The 17,687-nt window shown below is 58.9% G+C and overlaps 2 protein-coding genes across 7 annotated transcripts; one reads left to right on the forward strand and one right to left on the reverse strand.

The window, feature by feature from the left end:
- Nucleotides 1-1,431: 1,431 nt before the first annotated feature.
- SLC39A13 (solute carrier family 39 member 13) lies at nucleotides 1,432-9,437 on the forward strand. 5 transcript variants are annotated; one of them, XM_033860674.2, is made up of 10 exons: nucleotides 1,432-1,565; nucleotides 3,045-3,353; nucleotides 5,205-5,318; nucleotides 5,623-5,744; nucleotides 6,130-6,234; nucleotides 6,346-6,435; nucleotides 7,219-7,269; nucleotides 7,596-7,728; nucleotides 7,875-7,999; nucleotides 8,093-9,437. In XM_033860674.2, the coding sequence occupies exons 2-9, from the start codon at nucleotides 3,053-3,055 to the stop codon at nucleotides 7,991-7,993; spliced, it is 1,035 nt and encodes a 344-aa protein (XP_033716565.1). In that variant the 5' UTR covers nucleotides 1,432-1,565; nucleotides 3,045-3,052; the 3' UTR covers nucleotides 7,994-7,999; nucleotides 8,093-9,437. The 5 variants fall into 5 exon arrangements, with proteins under 5 accessions (XP_033716565.1, XP_033716564.1, XP_033716568.1 ...); XM_033860673.2 differs by having other exon boundaries at nucleotides 7,900-7,999; XM_033860677.2 differs by having other exon boundaries at nucleotides 7,596-7,724; nucleotides 7,900-7,999.
- A 2,167-nt stretch (nucleotides 9,438-11,604) lies between these two features.
- Nucleotides 11,605-17,481, reverse strand: PSMC3 (proteasome 26S subunit, ATPase 3). 2 transcript variants are annotated; one of them, XM_004313425.4, is made up of 12 exons: nucleotides 17,298-17,472; nucleotides 16,953-17,036; nucleotides 16,206-16,331; nucleotides 15,659-15,763; nucleotides 15,487-15,549; nucleotides 15,082-15,219; nucleotides 14,497-14,640; nucleotides 14,238-14,386; nucleotides 13,262-13,358; nucleotides 12,902-13,047; nucleotides 11,950-12,031; nucleotides 11,605-11,793 (listed from the first exon to the last, which is right to left on the reverse strand). In XM_004313425.4, exons 1-12 carry the CDS (start codon nucleotides 17,322-17,324, stop codon nucleotides 11,683-11,685), a joined length of 1,272 nt encoding a protein of 423 aa, XP_004313473.1. In that variant the 5' UTR covers nucleotides 17,325-17,472; the 3' UTR covers nucleotides 11,605-11,682. The 2 variants fall into 2 exon arrangements, with proteins under 2 accessions (XP_004313473.1, XP_073665059.1); XM_073808958.1 differs by lacking the exons at nucleotides 11,605-11,793; nucleotides 11,950-12,031 and adding an exon at nucleotides 12,107-12,741 and having other exon boundaries at nucleotides 17,298-17,481.
- Between the last annotated feature and the right edge of the window lie 206 nt (nucleotides 17,482-17,687).

Consider the following 17,687-nt stretch of genomic DNA (forward strand, 5'->3'; position numbering starts at 1 on the left):
TCAGCTCCTAGAGGCAGGAATGCTGACTGTGTTATTGTGAAATCATTTGTATATTGTGAAGTGCTTTGCATATGATGGAGTGATTTGCATATATGGGGGGGCGCACCTTAGAGATCCCTGAGCAGCATCCCTGAGTGTCTTCCTCCCTTTGCAAAGTAACCAGCACAGGGCTTCCACTTCAGAACTCAGGGAGCAGAACAGGAGGGCGTCCCTGTAGACCTATGGGCCTGGCGGGTGAGGCAGACACGGGGCTTTCAGAGGAAAGCTGATCCCGCCTGGTAGGAGTTGGGGGTCTAGGAAGGGCAGATGTTGGAGTGTGAGGTGGAATCGGGCAACTGGTGCAGCCTGTGAGAGCCCTGTGCCCTCAGAGCCCCTGGTAAGGGAGAGTGACACAGGACGGACGAAGGAATTACCGCATGAGGCAGATGAAGGTCAGAGGCTGGGAGACTCCCACCCTGTCACAATCTCTGCCCCAGTGAGTACCCAAGTGCCCCTTGCTGAGTATTATATGGTCCTGGCTGAGAAGAATGCAAAGTGTAAATGCCAAGGCAGATTCCCATGACCCTATAAGTGAGAGGTGCTATCACATGCTCTGGGTTCAAGGACACCCAGGTTTGAATCGTGCTTCTGCCATCTGTGCTACTGTGTGACCCTGGGCTAACAGTATCCATCTCAAAGGGACAGACTGAGGATTCAGGGAGACAATACACGCAGAGTGAATCGCACGTCGTAGGTGTTCAGTAAATTGCAGTTATAATAATGCTATTGTTTGCTGCCCCAGTCTGAGGTGAGGGAAGCACAGAGCCTTTGCTCCCCCAGGTTTGGGGTTACCAGCAGCAGTGTCAGGCCACCGTGCACTGGACTCCAAAGGGTTACAAGCCCTGGAGACAAAGGCCTGAGGTTCCCAGTGAAAAACCAAAGCATAAAAATAATTCGATGAGTAAGAATAAAATTCCCTCTTCTGAGGTTCCCGGGGCTAGGCCCCTCCCTGCGGCAGGCACTTCCCCTTTCCCTTGCTCATGGAGGAGCCAGGCCGGGCTGACTCAGAGCAGGAGCGCCGCAGCCATCCTCCTACCCAGACCCCGTCCCGGGACGGCGCAGTCTGGCAGCAAAGCGCGCCCCCGTGCGGCCGCGGCTGGGACTGCCTCCCGAGAGAGGAAGCGGCGGGCAGACCCGCAAGCGCGGCCACCCAACTGCTCGCGGTCACCGCGGGGCCGCCGTCTCCGCCCTGCGCAGCCGGACTGTGCTGGGTGCCCGCGGGGCCCCCACTTCCGCCCGACCCTCCCCGCCGTCCCGGGCCCGCCCGAGCGGAAGTGCGCCAGCCTCCCGGGTCCCCCATGGCCTCGAGGCGGAAGCGCTCTCCCACCGCCGCTCCCCACGACCCCGCGGCGTTCGGTGCGTCGGGTTCCGGACGGGTCCCGTGTGACGTGGCCGCACGCTGGGGGCGGCTCCGGGCCGGGGGCCGGGCGGCCAGGCCGGGCGGGGCAGAGCCGGGGCGGGGCGCTGTGCCGCAGCTGGATGGCCGGGGCCGTCCGGAGCGCCTCCGCCGCCGTCGCCGCCGCACGGTGAGTGGCCGCCGCACCCCCAGGGCCAGAGCCCCTGACGAGACGGACTCTGCCGATCCCCTTGCCCCCGACCCGGCCTGTCCAGATCAGACCTGGGCCTCTCGCCCAGAGCCCGGGAGTTAAACTTCCTTGGGCTCTTCTCCCCTGTCTCCCCACGCGTCGCTCCCCATCTCTCCCTCTCTCTCCGCCTCCGCATCCGTCTCTGGCTCTCTCACTCTTGGCTCTCCCGCTCTTGCTTCTGCTTTCCCTCTGCTCTCCGACTCTCTCGGTACCCCCTCTCCTGTCCCAAACTTGTCCCCTCCCCTCTCCTGTCCTCAAACTTGTCCCCTGACCCGCCTCTGCCTCCAAGTCCGGCCTGGCGCAGTCCTGCCTTTGGTCCCCAGTGGAGCCCAGAGGGTTTCATCAGGGTCCCGTTAAGGCCTGGAGGTCCTAGACCCGAGCATCTTTTCCAGCTGCTTTCCCTCCCTCCCACCTCCATCAGCAGATGAGGAAACTGAGGCAAGGACATCACTGGCTCAAGGTCACAGCCAGCATGAGGGAGGGCAGACCACATTTAAACCTCATGCCTGAGTTTCCAGGTTGAACTTCCGTCTTGGTTGACTCACATCCAGATCCTGTGATCCGCCTGCTGGGTACACTCTTGCTGCCTGGTGCTCCTGGGCTCCCGCAACATAAGGAGGGTTCTCTGTGCCTCCTCCGTGCCAGGCACGCTCACCTAATTAGCAAGCTCATCTCATTTTCACCACTGTGTGAGGGAGGCAATACTCATCTCCCTGCTACAGACGAGGAGACTGAGGCTCAGAGAAGGGCTCTAGGGACTTGTCCGCAGTCAAGCAGCTGTAAATGCAGAGCACAAAGTCAAGGGCGGGTCTTCAAAGCCTGTGCTCTGCACATCTGTGAGGCAGCTCCTAGCTGAAGAATCCTCTCTTCGTTCCCACCTCCTGGCTGTCTCCGTGCCCCAGCGATATTGGACTCATTTCCTAGGAAAAAGCCCTGATGGTCTTGAACTAGCTCAGCTGCTTGGTTTCCCCACCTGCACCTCCTAACATTGCCCCATCAAGCTAGACTGTGCTGGCCGCCATCCCTGGGGGTGTCCTCACTGGGGCGCATCCTGGCAGCGAAGCCTCCCCTGGCAGCCAGACACCCAGCTGGGCCGGGCCTACCGGTGTCTGAGGGGAACCCAGCCAGCGCCTCACCCTGTCATTAAGGAAAGTTTAGCCTCAGGCGGACAGGCTGACACACAGCCTGGAACTGGCTCCCGAGGAAAAAATGTGTGCTCCTTGGGGGTGGGGTGTGGCGGAGCAGAGCCCTTTTGCTCTGTGCACCCATCATTGGGATCCTCAGAGGCCCTGGGGGAGGCAAGCAGGAGGGCAGGTGCCGTGGCCACTGGGAGTGGGGGGAGGGTTAAGATGCCACGTTTCCTAAGCAGGTGTGCGGCCAAGGGTGGCAGCACACGTAAGTGGCCTTTGTGTTTTTCAGCACGTGGCATGCCTGGATGTCCCTGCCCTGGTTGTGGCATGGCGGGACAGAGGCTCCTCTTCCTCGCTGCTCTTGCCCTGGAGCTCCTGGGAGGGGCTGGGGGTTCCCAGCAGGCCTTCCGGAGCCGGGGGGTGGCAGCGGCCTGTCGCCTGGACAATAAGGAAAGCGAGTCCTGGGGGGCCCTGCTGAGTGGCGAGCGGCTGGACACGTGGATCTGCTCCCTCCTGGGCTCACTCATGGTGGGGCTCAGCGGGGTCTTCCCGTTGCTCGTCATTCCCTTGGAGATGGGGACCACGCTGCGCTCAGAAGGTGAGTGACCCTCCTCTGGCACCGAGGGGCAGCCGATGGCGCGGGAAACATGCTGCTGCTCTTCCTGGGAGAGCCGGGTCTCTGGTCCCGAGTGGCAGTGTGTCTGGTGGAGGGTGGGGACCCAGCACAATTCCTCACCTTGGTCCAGTGAGCCAGGGTGCGCCGTGCTCATTTGTTTGTGCATCTGTTTATTCTGAAAGATGAAAGTCAGCAAACATTCACTGGGAAGCAAGAAACAAGGCTGGAAATCGGATGCTGGGATGCCTGGGTTCAAATCTTGGCTCTGCCACTTACCAGTTGGGTGGTATTGGGCAAGTTCCTTAACTTCTCTCTGCCTTAAGCTCCCAACCTTAAACATGAGGATAATAATAGTATCTACCTCATAGGTGTTATTGTGATGATTAAATGAACTAACGTCGGCATAGCACTTAGGAGACGGCCCCGGTGCAGGGACGGGGCTCCATGTTCGCGAGCCAGTGCTGGGCGTCGCGCTGCCTCTCGCTTCAGTCCCTGCTCACAGTGCAAGAGGGCGCTCAGACCCAGAGCCCCTGGGGCGGCCTCACCCAAGAACACGCGAGAGGCTGGTAGCTGGCCTGCCTCTGGAGAGGGGGGCTGGGAGGTGGGTGCAGGCCTGGCAAAGGCTCTTCCTTGGCTGCGCACGTGTCCATAGGTGACATGCTATAATGAAAGCTAAAGAAGATCAGATGGGGAGCTGCTAAAAACGCAGGTGCCTGTCACCCCCACCCAAGAGTATGACATAGTAGGTCTGGAGCAGGCCCCGGGAATCTTTGAAATGAGGGTCCTCCAGGGGCTCGTACTGCCTGCCAGGCTCCAGGAACTGTTCATTCAACAGATGGTTATGAACGCAACTGTGCCAGGCACTGGGCTGAGGGCTAGTGCCCCAGCTGTGAACAGGGCCCTCTTTTGCTGTCTTGGCCTGTGTATCAGTTCAGCCCCTCTCATAGCATCCCTGAGAGGTCCACCTAGGGAGGACTTGGATTATTAGCTCTATTTTACAAATGGGGAAGCACAGGCACAGAGAAGTTCTTGGAGGAGCCCAAGGGCACACAGCCTGGAAGCAGCAGCTTCCCCCTGGGACCCCACCCCACCACCAAGCTGCCTCTTCCTTCTGGGCCTCAGTTTGTCTATCAAACCAAAGGCCCCCTCAGGGCACTTCTAACTCTGGATGTTGCACGTCTGCACAAGTCCTCAAATCTCTGCCACTTTTCTGAGAGTAACAGTGGCTGAGAAGAGAAACATTCCCACTTCATAAGCCCTTGCTATATGTATTGTTGTTTAATTCAGGGGTCCCCGACCCCCGGGCCGCACAGCAGGTGAGCGGTGGGCGAGCGAGCGAAGCTTCATCTGCCGCTCCCCCTCGCTCGCATTACCACCCCCGTCCGTGGGAAAATCGTTTTCCACGAAACCGGTCCCTGTTGCCAAAAAGGTTGGGGACCGCTGGTTTAATTCACACAAGATCCCTGTCAGATAGATACAATTGTCCCCAGTTTACAGATGATGAAATTGAGTCCCAGAAGTAATCTGCCCAAGGTTACCAGCTGGTGGGTTGGGGAGCTGGGACCTGTCAGGCTCTGAAGCCCAGTCTCTTAACCCTGAAGCAGTAGTGGCTCCACAGTCGGCCCGCAGGTCGTGGTGTATTCCTGCTGGGCACCAGCCCTTACTGGGACTGAAGGGTTGGGGACCCAGGAAGGCCAGCAGCCCATGTGCAGCCTTCTAGAGACTTGCAGTCCGGTTGGGACCACACTAGGAGCCCAGTGAGCTGGGTGGGGCAGAGGTCAGGCCAGAGGCTCTGGTGCCCCAGCCCCCAGGTCCCACATCTCTGCCTTGTAGCTGGGGCCCGGCGCCTGAAGCAGCTGCTCAGCTTCGCCTTGGGGGGACTCCTGGGCAATGTGTTTCTCCACCTGCTGCCCGAGGCGTGGGCCTGCACGTACAGTGCCAGCCCTGGTGAGTGAGACCACAGGCCGGGGGCAGGAGGGTGGCAGGCGATAGGTGGGAACTGGTGCCCATGCCCAGGGATGGCCTAGGCCCTGCCTGCTCTGCAGAATGACTGTGAGGGGGTTCTGGACGTCTGCCAGGGAACTTGTCCTGGTCCCAGTGCCCTGGTCCCTATGGGAGTTCCTGGGGCCCAACTGCCCCACCAGCCAGTCCTGGCACCCTGCCCCTGTCACTGCCCTGGACTAGGTCCCATCCCAAGGAGCCCCCTTCTATGCCCTGGCTTGGCCTGGTGTGTCAGTGCTGCCCCCTGCAGGTGGTGAGGGGCAGAGCCTGCAGCAGCAACAGCAACTGGGACTGTGGGTCATTGCTGGCTTCCTGACCTTCCTGGCGCTGGAGAAGATGTTCTTGGACAGCAAGGAGGAGGAGACTAGCCAGGTGAGCCCAAAACCCCAGAGGCTACACAGGTCAGCCTCTGCTCTGTGGTGGTGCCAGGGCCTGGAGGCCCAAGTTCTGAGTCAAGCCCTGAAAAGAGGGTCTCTTGGCCCTTTCCTGGGAGCTCTGGGAGGCTGGGCCAGCTTGTTTGGAAGGATCTGGGCATCAGCCCCTGCCGTGGCTTGTTCTCATAGACTAAGAGTGAGAGCAGTGCGGGAGGCAGAGGGTCTGCTGGGTTTGGGGGCACCCGGCTGACTGAGCAGCAGAGTCCAGCCAGGTAAAAGGGGTGTTCCCTTTTTATCTGTTCTCCATCTTTCTGTCCTTTCTGTCCACCCTGGCCGAGTGGGGGGCATCTAATGTCACGTCTCCCTCCTTCTCCTGGCCCTAGGCCCCCAGCAAAGACCCTGCAGCTGCGGCCGCGCTCAGTGGAGGCCACCATCTGGCCCAGCCAGCTGCAGGGCCCGGCCTGAGCGCCGTGGTCCGGAACATCAAAGTGAGTGGCCCGCCCAGGGCCCCCTCCTCCTGCAGCCGCCCCACCCCAAGTGGCCGGCCCAACTCAGCCCTGCCTGCCCGGCACAACCCAGCTTTCTCTCCCCTCACCCAGGTCAGTGGCTATCTCAACCTGCTGGCCAACACCATAGACAACTTCACCCACGGGCTGGCTGTGGCTGCCAGCTTCCTTGTGAGCAAGAAGGTGAGTGGGGCTGGGGCAGTGGGACCCAGGCTCTTTGCTGGGAAGGGTGGTGCCTGCGTTAACCAGTGGGCTCTGCCTCCAGAATAGGTCCCCAGGCATCTCCTTGCTCCCTCCATCACAGCACCCTCATTTACGCCTCCCTGCTGCTCTCCTGGACACGGCCTCCTTCTGTCTCCACCACCGACTGGTCTGTTCTTGCTGCGAACACTCCTTGTTGGGATCACGGGCTTCTGCCAGGCTGCTATGCTTGGCCCCTGCCTGCTTCTAGATGCTTCTCCCCCCCCCACCTCCTCCTCCCTCTGCCCTCTGCGCTTTGGCCCCAGGGTCTGCCTACTCTTGAACTGGCCAACCTCTGTCCCCTCTGGTAGCCTCCAACTCACTGTTGCCTCTGCTTAGAATGTTCTTTCTTCCACTCTTTGAACTGCTAGCTCCTCATCCTTCAGGCTTCAGCTTAAAGTGCACGTTCTCAAGGAGGCCTTTGCTGACCCCTCATCTCAGGCCCATCATGTCCCACGGCACCCAGTCCATCCTTTCCCCATAGCACCTGTCATGGTGTGTAATCACATGGTTCTTTGTCTGTTTACTCAATCCTTGCCTCTCCACTCCAGGCTGTTAGCTTCTTGGGGGCAGGTTCCTTGTCTGTTTTATTCGCTGCGATATTTCTAGCAGCCAGATGGTACCCAGCCAGGGCACCCAGAGCAGAGTAAATGTTTGTAGAATGAGCGGACAAGTGGGTGCCCTAGCCCTCGGCACAGACCCCACAGACTCCTCCCCTCCCTGCAGATCGGGCTCCTGACCACCATGGCCATCCTCCTGCATGAGATCCCCCATGAGGTGAGTGCCAGAGGGTTCCCGTGATCGGCCATGTGGGCGTGGAGCTGGGGGCAGGGATTCGGGGTGGGACTACCCAGCAGTGGTGGGCTTGGGCGGCTGGACCACAGAGGCCTGGAGCTGCTCAGCTACTAGGCTGCAGCCACCGTTTCAGCTGTGCTCCAGCATCCTCGGGACGGGGGGCCCAGCCGAGGGGATGCGGGCTGGGGCACGGGGTGGTCCCAGCTACAGGGCGGGTGCAGGGGGCTCGTTGTGTGTGTCCGTGCCTGAGATGCTCAGGGGATCTGGCCCCACTGGGGCCCAGAGTGATCGTCTGGACCTCCCCTCAGGTGAGCGACTTTGCCATCCTGCTCCGGGCCGGCTTTGACCGATGGAGCGCAGCCAAGCTGCAGCTCTCGACGGCCTTGGGGGGCCTGCTGGGCGCCTGCTTCGCCATCTGTACTCAGTCCCCCAAGGGAGTAGGTACGGGCGTGGTGGGTGGTGGCGGTCAGCAGAGGGGCCCCAGCCAAAGGGCACAGCTGCCCTGACCCTGGTGTCCAGGCCAGATTCTGCCCCCCATCCACCCCGCGGGAGGGAGTGTAGTACACATGGCTCCCCTGGACTCCCAGCCAGTCAGGGCTTCTCCTGCTGCAGAGGAGACCGTGGCCTGGATCCTGCCCTTCACCTCTGGCGGCTTTCTCTACATCGCCCTGGTGAACGTGCTGCCCGACCTCTTGGAGGAAGATGACCCATGGTGAGCTACCCACTGGCACTGCCATTCGCAGGGCCTCTGTCCCCGGCATCTCGGCCAGCGCCACCCCCTGAGCCCCTGCCCCTCTCCCCACAGGCGCTCTCTGCAGCAAGTGCTTCTGCTCTGCACGGGCATTGTGGTGATGGTGCTGTTCTCGGTCTTCGTCGAGTAACTGTCCCTGACGCCCCACCCCCTGCACAGCAATAATAGACTCAGATCAACTCTGTGTGTGACCGTGTGTGTGTGTGTGTGTGTGTGTGTGTGTGTGTGTGTGTGTGTGTGTGTGTGTGTGTGTGTGTGTGTGTGTGTGTGTGTGTGTGTGTGTGTGTGTGTGTCTGTGTGTGTGACAGCGAGCGAGTCCTCCTAACTGACAAGAGGACGGGGTGTGTGTGTGGTGTGCATGTGACCGTGTGCAAGACCGACACTGTGATCCCTTGTGTGCTGGGCCCAGGGCCCGATGCCCATGCCTGCCCCCAGCCACACTGCGGTCTTCTCTCCTTGGCCCCCCGTCACCTTGCACCCGCTGGAGTCGGCAGTGAGGAACAGGAACACTGGTCCCAAGCAGAGGCCTCTGCCCACCAGGACGCCAGGAGGAGTGGGAGCAGCCCAAGGAGCCCAGGGCTGCAGGGAGCCCCAGAGCTGTCTCCTGCTGGGGCCTCATGGGTCCCTGGCCTGAGGGAGTGAACCTCTGCACATGCACGCAGCCCTGGGCAGCCAGGAACCGAGGCTGGGGTGCCTCCTCTCTGCTGTGTCCAGTGTTCTGGCCCTTCCTTCACCAGCTCCAAGGCCAAAGAAAGGAGAGGCAGGTGCTCGTGTAGCCCCCAGCGCCACTCAGCACTGACAGTCCTACCCCTCCCAGCATGGAGCCGGGAGATGCTTTCTAAGACCTTTTCCCCGCGGCTGCTTGCCCTGGCCCAGCTTCTGTTCCCCCAGGGAATGCTCCCTGGCAACGCCCGCGGCTCTGCCACCTCCAGCTGCCAAACAGCAGCCAGCAGGGCAGCGAGCAGCCCCGGGCCAGAGGCTTCCCAGTCGGCTCAGGGGTGCTCGTGCCAGCACAGGGTCCAGGCAGACACTCGGAGGGCAGGAAGAGGGAGCAGTGGCTGCCACCACCCCGCCCCCGCCCCCGGCGCGGGCCCCTTTTCCTGTCCCACTGTGGGCGGGGCTCGGCGGGGGTGGCGAGGGCTGCACACTGTCAGCACTCAGGAATGTGCTCTGGGGATGCTGAAGCCATAATCCCCAGCTATTTCCCTTGGCTGACGCCCAGGTACTCAGCTGGCCCACTCCACAGCCAGGCTCCAGCCCTGCTACTTGACCGTGGGCGCCTTGAGAAGTAGCCATCGAGAGGGTCTGAATGGTTTTACGGCAGCTTTGCTGTGGTTCCATTTGTATCTGTAAATACCTGTTCCATAGATGAGATGCAAATAAATACACACAAACCGGCTGCCTCTGTTCTGCGTCCCAGAGCCCATGGTCAAGCAGGGCTTTTCCGGCCACCCCGTGCTCCGGCCAGTTTGGCTGCTCTGCGGGCCCAGCTCCCGCAGGCCGCCCAGCTGGTCTCCATCATCATCCCCGCCCTCTGGGCCTCCTGCTTCGTCTCTGAGCTGTTACTTTTGGGGTGCTTCTCACAACAGGGTATACATTTCATGTTTCCCTGGTTTATTTTGTTGTTAGCTTTTTATGCCACTAAAACAAGCCTGGCTCTAGGCCATTATAGCCCGCGTCACCCCCAAGGGTGGTGTCCTCATAGACCTATGAACCAAGGGCTTTTTCCTGGCCTGCCCCCTGAGTAATTTTAACCGCGGAAGGGAGCTCCATCCACAAAGTCATCTCCAGGTTTGGCCTCTATGAAATAAGTTATTTTTCATTAAAAAGAAAGAAAAAGGAAAAATGAGATCTTTATTCTAAACCATACCCTCACCGCCAGTGAATATGCTGAGAATGAAGACAGCATCAGGCCCAGGGGGAGCTGCTTCCCCAGTGCTGCTAGGAGAGAGCAGAAGGGGGAAGTGGAGTCCCACTTCCTCTCCTACCTTCAGCAGGCTGTTGGCGGACAGCGTGTCTGCGCCATATCACGGAGGCTGTGAAGCCCAGATGGGCTGTATCCTCAGCTGGGAGTGCCTGACTCAGTATTTTCAGCAAAAAGGGCTCTGCTTCACCTGATTGTGACACGCCCAGGACCTGGTGGCCTGACAGAAGCGAGGAAGGAACCCAGGGCTGTCCTGGCAGTCCCTGCCTCCCCTGAGCAGGCCCTGGGGCTCCTCGTGTGTTGGGTGACAGTTGCACGTGCAGTCATGGCACTCTGCCCGCTGAAGGAGGCAGTGGGGCCCCATTTATAAATGAGGACCCCAAGGTCAGGGGTGAGGGTGGTGCTCGCAGCTTCACGCAGGTGGGCGCGGGGGGTCGGGGTGAGAGATGCAGGAGCGGGGGCAGCTAAGCCCAGGACAGGGCCAGAACAAGAGCACTTCCGAGGCTGTGCTGGGGCTTCTCCGGGGGATGGGAAGTCAGTGGGATCACCAAGGAGAGCGCAATGGGGGTGCACCCTGACACTCAGGATGGCGGCTTGGAGGCGGTGGGACTAGAGAGAGGGGAACTCCAGACAGGCCGGCAGTCAGTAGCTCTGTGACTGTGGGCATGTCCCTTCAGGGGAGGTAATGGGAAAAGGAGGGTAAAGGGCTTCTGCCAGGGGGCAAGTGAGAGCTGATGGAGAGTTCTAAAGGGCTGCTGCTTTGAAAGGCCATTCAGGGGGTGGTTAAAGCTGCTAAGACAGCACAACATAAACCAGGCTTTATTCTTAGTCCTGGGTTTGAAGCCTAGCTATGCCATCTAAGAGTTGTGCAATCCTGGCCCAGTTGCTCGAAATGCATCTCTAAAGCGGGGCTACCCTATTGGTAGTTGCTGTGATTAACTAGATAAAACCATGCACACGACCTGCATAGCATGTGGCTCAGGGTGAGCGCTCAGTGAACGGTGAACCACGAGGTCAGGTTCCAGGTCGGGGAGCTGGAAGGCTGGTAGACAGAAGAGGACCACCAAGATGGTAAAGGAAACTGACGGGATGTGGGGCTGACGGCAGAACTGGGGGTGGGAGAGAACACAGCATGACCACGCTTAGGCCTAGAAGGGCTCTCGGAGTAGATCCTGCTCAACATTGATTTTTCAGCCAGAGGAAACGGGCCAACAGCTAAAAGGAACGTGTAGAGAAACAGGAGGCTTGGGGGCCAGGAAACAAGGGAGCAAAGACCCAGAGCCAGGGCTTTATAAGGAAGCGAGGCCTAGGGCCAGAGCACCGAAATTCAAAAAAGAAGGAAAAACTAGTCTGGCTTCCCTTCAGGCCCCTCATACTAGAGGGGGGGCAGCACCACAGGCCTCAAAAGCTCAGAGAGGCGGGTCAGGGAGTGTGGAGAGAGCGGTCTGGAGGGACATGATGGGGGAGGCAGAAGACCCCGGGGAACAGCTGTGGCACACGCCCACCCCTCCAAGTGGGCCTCACCCCGACAAGGCGTTTGAGGCCCTCGGCTGTCTCGGGTAGGAGCACCTGGGGAAGGGGCCTCCTGCATCTGCCCCCACTCCTCTACCCAGAGCCCAGGGAAGGCGAGCCAGACAGGTGGTGGCAGGAACCTGAAACCATCCTTTATTACGAATTTTAACCAGCAAGAGGCCAGAGAACAGGTGTGGCAGGCGACCCCTTAGGCGTAGTACTGCAGGTTGGCTTTCTTCTTGGCCTGTACCTCCAGGATGCCCTCCATGTAGTCCTCGTGGGTGAGCTCTGTGGCGCCCCTGCGCAGCGCGATCATGCCCTGCAGCCAGCACAGACAGGCTCTAGGGTGCCTCCCCAGACCCCCAGCCCAGCTCCCAGAGGCCTCCACCTTCTCAGCCTCTTCCCCTCAGCAGCCCCCAGCAGCCTGCCCAGGGGAGGAGGCACAAAGCGCCCAGCCGCTCGGCCCACCACTCACCGCCTCCACACACACGGCCTTGCACTGGGCCCCGTTGAAGTCGTCTGTACAGCGGGCCAGCTCCTCGTAGTTCACGTCAGGGCTGGGAGGTGGGGAGGTATCACAGGGTTCAGCCACTTACGGGAGTGGGTGGGGGAGCCCACGTCCTCCCACGTGCCTCCGTCAAGCAGCGAGGTCAACTCGCCGCCATCACGGGCGACTCCCTTCCCCACTGTGCCTTGTTCTCTTCTCCACACAAGGGGGAGAGGAACGCAGGTAGGTCAAAGCAGATTAGACCAAGCTACTCCTAGTGTCTCCTGGGCGCTAGCATTCTAGAAGCCTGCACCTGAGACTCGGGAATTCAGCCTGAGGCAGGGGAACAGGAGGTTGTGGAGACAGAAGAGCCATCTCTCTGTCTCCCCAGCAGCGCGGGCCCTGCATCAGCACAGCACTGCTGCTGCCACTTACTGATCTCATGCGCAAGTACTGCACTTGACATTGCTGCAACCCCGTGAGGTCGGAGCCCTTATCCCCAAGTCCCAGATAAGAAAACTGAGGCTTAGAGAGGTCACGCCACCTGCTGATGGTCACACAGATCTGAACCCAGGTCCACCTGGCCCCTGGCAGGACTGCCCTGGGCCATGCTGGGCTGCGTTCATCTGCTGGGGCAGGGGTGGCCAGGAAACAGGGCCTCCAGCCTGCACACCTTCCGACCATGGGGGAGGGCTGTGTGGGGGGGTGTGCAGGTGGGCCCGAAGGAGCAGAGCACCTTCAGTTGGGGCCTGGGCCCCAGCACGATTCTCTGTCGGGCACCTGGGGAGAAATGGAGGCCAGCGTGTGGAACAGTGCTCGGTGTGAAAGGGACATGGAGAGGGGGAGAAGCTAGGCCTGGGGAAGGTCAGTACAAAGAGGACAGAGACAGCTCTGCTGCTGCCCCTTCAGGTCTCAGCGCCTTGCTCGTGTCTTTGCCCACCTGACATTCATCTTTCGGGAGTGGATCTGCATGATTCTGGCCCGGGCCTCCTCGTTGGGCATCGGGAACTCAATCTTGCGGTCCAGGCGGCCTGAGCGGAGCAGGGCAGGGTCCAGGATGTCCACCCTGTTAGTGGCTGCAATTACCTGAGCAACAGGAGAAGCAGAAACTTGAAGGGTTCACAGACAGGCAACAGTCATGGCCACGACGGGCAAAGAGGTAGCTCAGGGTCCATATGAAACGGCAGGGAATATTCAACACCGACCCCAATTCTAATTCTAGCTCCATCAGCTAGATGACAGAGAAGATCCCCTGACCTCTAAGCCCCACGTTCTTCACCTGTGAAGTGACAATACTCACCTTCACTTGGGTGTTCGGCTGGAACCCGTCCAGCTGGTTCAGAAGCTCCAGCATCGTCCTCTGCACCTCCCGGTCCCCGGCCTTCTCACTGTCAAAGCTGGGGCACACAGGAGGTCCAACACACTGGTGAGGACACAGCTCAGGGAGAGCCCTCCTCTCCTCTACCACCAGAAGCCCAACCCAACCCATCCAGGGCAGGGAAAAGTCTCACTCAACTTGGGGCCCCCAGCCCAGGGACCAGCACAGAAATCGTGTCAGGGACTGGAGAAGCTCCTGGGATCAGGTGCTGGGCTTAAGATAAAACAGTGAGCGAAATCCACTGCCTGGCCCATGCCCCTAATGAATGTGTCATCATATCTGAGCTAAAACTTAGAAATACAAAGGTCTGGCCCAGACTTGGCACGTGACAGGGAGCCCAGGCAAGCGTCCCTGAGGAAGTGTCCCCTCAGGCTGAGATCTGAAGGCTGAAAACACATCGGCTGGGCAACCAGCCAATGGAGAACAGGGGAAAAAGAAAAGCACATTCCAGAGAGGAAAGAGCAGGTGCAAAATCTCTCCCACCAGACTGGGCCTGCAAACTGAGGGGGCACTGTGGAGGGAAGCCAGAGGGACGGGGAAGGCAGGGACAGGATGAAGCTGGAGGGGAGCAGGGGCAGCCACGCGGGGGCCTTGCAGGCCACGGCAAGCCCAGCATTTATCCCAAGAAGCAATGGGGAGGCCCAGGAAGGAAAAGCAGGATCTGTTTGCGTGAGGGACTGTGGGTGCAGCTGAGTGAAGTTGTGAAAGGAACATGCTGGTAGCTGTGAGGAGAAAGGATGGTCAGGGGAAAAGAAACGAAGCAGGGAGGCTACTTAGAAGAGAACTTAAGAAGTACAACCACAAGAACAGAGCCTCCACCATCCCGGGGGAGGAGGGAACAGGGCGGGAGAGCTGGAATTGGCAACAACCCCCTTGGTGGCACTCAGCACCCCCTCACCGCTTGGTGCCGATGGCGTCCAGCTCATCGATGAAGATGATGGATGGAGCCTTCTCCTTGGCCAGGGCAAAGGCATCCCGGACTAGCTTGGCACCGTCCCCAATGAACATCTGCACCAGCTGGGGGCCAGCCAGCTTCAGGAAGGTGGCCTGGGGCGGGGGTGGGGTTGACAGATCAGGCCAAAGGCGCGACGAGAAGCCCCTTCGATCTGAGCCCATTGGCAGAGCTTTGGCCTCCTCATCCCTCCCAAAGCACTCACCTTGGTCTGTGCAGCACAGGCCCGGGCCAGCAGGGTCTTCCCCGTACCTGGGGGCCCGTACATTAGCACCCCCTTTGGAGGCTGGATCCCTAAGTTCTCAAACTTCTCCTTGTGGTTCATTGGCAGGACGATGGCCTCCACCAGCTGCCAGGAAGAAGTCCTGGGTGAGGACAGTGAAGCCCTGTGGGCTCCTACAGTCCAACGCTGAATAGCTTCAACCCCTACCTGTAACCCTCCTACTCCAATTCAGAGACACTGCCCTCTCCTTCCCCCACATCCAGAGGACACAGAATGCTCGCTCCCACCACGGCTGGCTCTGGACTCCCCGGGAACAGATGGATGTGGCAGAAAAGACACTGGGCCAAGAAAAAGGAGCCTGAGTTCCAGTCCTGGCTCTGGCCCTAACCTTCTGTGATCCTGGGCAAGTCATTCAGTTTAGGAGATCTCAATCTCCTAAACTGTTACATGGTCTCCTCCTTGCCTCCCTAGGATGCTATGAGGATAAGAGGCACACTGGGGTAAAGTGCTCTGGTCACTGAAGTAGAGAAATACAAAAGGCTGGTGAGGCTGCCATGCCTCCTTCACCTCCTGAATCTGCTTATCCAGGCCCCCAATGTCACTGTATTGCTCTGTGGGCCTCTCGTCCACCTCCATGGCCTTCACCCGCGAGTCGTACTCTGTGGGCAGGGTCTCCAGGATCAGATAGGAGTCTTTGTTCACACCCTGGGGACACAGCACAAAGATTTCAGAGTTGTCTCAGCTCAAGGCCTACCTAAGTGGCTGGGTGACAGTTGTCTACAGAATGAAAGGCAAGATAGGAGAGTGGGCAACACAAGAATCAAAGAGCAGGCAGACATGCTCTCAGACTCTGCAGGCTGCTCTGCAGACATTCAGGACCAACAATGACGTGGGCCTGGGGCAGGGGGTCAGCTAGTCAGTGGGAGAAACCTCGCTGGAAAAGCCCTGCCTGGGCTCAGGGACACCACTCACCACCAAGTCTCCTGGCTTCAGCTTTTCAGCATCCACCAACCCAATCACAGGCAGGAAGTATGTCTGTAGGGAAGATTCCAGGTGCAGCCTCAGTTACTGCCCTTAGTAAGGCTCCCTGTCCCACATCCACCCCTCACCCTCCTCAGTTCTCCTATGGCTGGGCCAGCCTCACCTGTCGTGTAGAGGTTTTGATCACTGCACACTTGCCCTTCCTCTGGGAATCCAGGTCAATATTGGCACCATCTTCCTCTTGATCGTTGGGATCAACATCTAGGAGCTGGGAAAGGAAAAAGCTCAGATCAAGCCCAGCTCAGTTCCTTGAACTCTCCAGAGCCCAGTGCTTCTGAGGCTGCGACAATCTCAACACTGGCAGGGCTGGCCGTCCCTACCTCACTCCGCAGACCAGCCCTGAGCCCAGCAAAGGTGTGGTTAATAAACCAGATTAGTAAGACCTCTGCTCAGGTGTTGCTTCTCTGCAGAACTCATGTACCCCCAGGGAAAAATAACCAGCAGAAAAGGAAACATGCGAGGCTTCCAAGGCTTTTTCATGCCCTATATTATCTCCCTGGAAATGCACACTGGAGAGGAAACCCTAGGAGGTTTAGCTCTTACATGCAGTTTAGACCTCCAAACACCCACCCGCTCTTTCCCCAGTGGGCCCATCACAGGCTGTCCCCAGCCCCACTGACCCCTCTCTTCCCCTCCACATACACACACACCTCGATGACGTTGGAGACCAGGTACGGCAGAGTCTTGTTCACTTTGATTTTCTCACTGTTCTCTTTGATTTTGTCCTTCATGGCTTGGAGCTCGTGGGTGACTCGCAACACTTCGCTCTTCATGATCTGGGATGAGGGTGATTGGAGGCAAATATTCAGCTTTAGCTCAGCTTATCCTAGGGCCTTGTAATTGGTGAGCCTTATCCAGGCTGCCTGGGGGACCCTCCTGCCCCCCTTCACTCAGCTCTAAGGCTCTCTGAATGCTCAGCGCCTGTGTCCACAACCAGCAGAGGTCAGAACAGGAGACCAGTGTGGAAACCTCCTGGTGAAGTATTAGTTGTACTAAAGGGAAAAGAGCCAGATTTTGAGTCACGCAAACAGATTTTAGGTTCTGCCTTTGTTACAGGCTGCGTACTTCACCACAGTAAAACAAACAAAAACTCTCTGAGCCTCAGTTTCCTCATCTGTAAAATGGGGATTTCCTAAAAGGATTCTTGAGAGGAATACTTAAAGACCTTGCTGGGAAAGGCAGTCTGATGATTCCTTCTCTCAGGCCTGGTTTCCCATCACCCTGTCCCTCTTCTGGTCCCTTTTAAAGCTTAGTTTTCTTTTTTCCTGGTCCAAGAAGGAAACCGCGGTCCCCACGCCTCGCCGAGGGAGGCGAAGAACGACGTGAGCGTGGCAGGTGGATCACCAGGGCCTGCTGTGTGCGGGCTTCACTGCCTGACATAGGGGCTGTGCGCCCACCTTGATTTCACTGTCCAGCAGCCGTGTGCGCTGGATGATCTCTTCTGTGGACATCTTGAGTACCTCCTCCCCGATTCCATCTTGCTGTGCAAAACAAATTCGTCTTTCTTAAAGTTAGGTTAGTTAACTCAGGACTGCGAGTAAGCCCACTCACAGCCTCAGTTAGCCCACTCCCCGCCCATAAAACCAGAATGGAGGAGTCGGGACGCCTGCCCACATCCCAAGCGGTACCAACCCCGGGACCGGGCTAGACCTTGAAACCCCCCCAGCCACCGCCTCCGCTTCCGCCACGTGCGTCTCTCCACTGGCCCCAGCTCCAGAGCCCCCAGCTCTCCCGGCGCCCACCTCAGCCTCATCCCACACGGTCGCCATCTTCTCCTGCCGAGTCACTGGACTCTCGAGTTTCGGCAGCAGATTCACCCCCTGCAGGAGAAGGCCGAAGATCAGACTGGGCAGTAGCCGGGGCGAAAGGTTATTATTATCTCTCTTCACGCCTGCTCTTGATTAGTGCCAGACTCCTTCTCCAAGTCCTGACTCTTGACGAAATTAGCTTGGGTCAGTTGCCACGGCGAAACTGCTTCTCCGAATTAAAAGATGAAGCCGAGACCACAGGACCCGCCCCCACGGCTCCTGAAATGTTCTCGCCCCAGTCCTGTTGATGCCGGAGCGAGAGGCGAATTCGCTATTGGCTGGCACGAGCAGTGGGGCGGGGCCTGGATAACAAATTAAAAGGAG

This window comes from Tursiops truncatus, chromosome 8 (genome assembly GCF_011762595.2).
Source record: "Tursiops truncatus isolate mTurTru1 chromosome 8, mTurTru1.mat.Y, whole genome shotgun sequence".
NCBI classification, from domain to species: Eukaryota; Metazoa; Chordata; class Mammalia; order Artiodactyla; family Delphinidae; genus Tursiops; species Tursiops truncatus.

Coding starts and splice junctions, on each gene's coding strand:
- PSMC3 (XM_073808958.1), bottom strand. CDS start 17,324: ATGGCGACCGTGTGGGATGAGGCTGAG. Junction 16,332..16,952: donor TGCTGGACAGTGAAATCAAG/GTGGGCGCACAG, acceptor CCCTCATCCCAG/ATCATGAAGAGCGAAGTGTT. Junction 14,641..15,081: donor TGGATAAGCAGATTCAGGAG/GTGAAGGAGGCA, acceptor TCTTCCTGGCAG/CTGGTGGAGGCCATCGTCCT.
- SLC39A13 (XM_033860673.2), top strand. CDS start 3,053: ATGCCTGGATGTCCCTGCCCTGGTTGTGGCATGGCGGGACAGAGGCTC. Junction 5,319..5,622: donor CACGTACAGTGCCAGCCCTG/GTGAGTGAGACC, acceptor TGCCCCCTGCAG/GTGGTGAGGGGCAGAGCCTG. Junction 8,000..8,092: donor TTGGAGGAAGATGACCCATG/GTGAGCTACCCA, acceptor CTCTCCCCACAG/GCGCTCTCTGCAGCAAGTGC.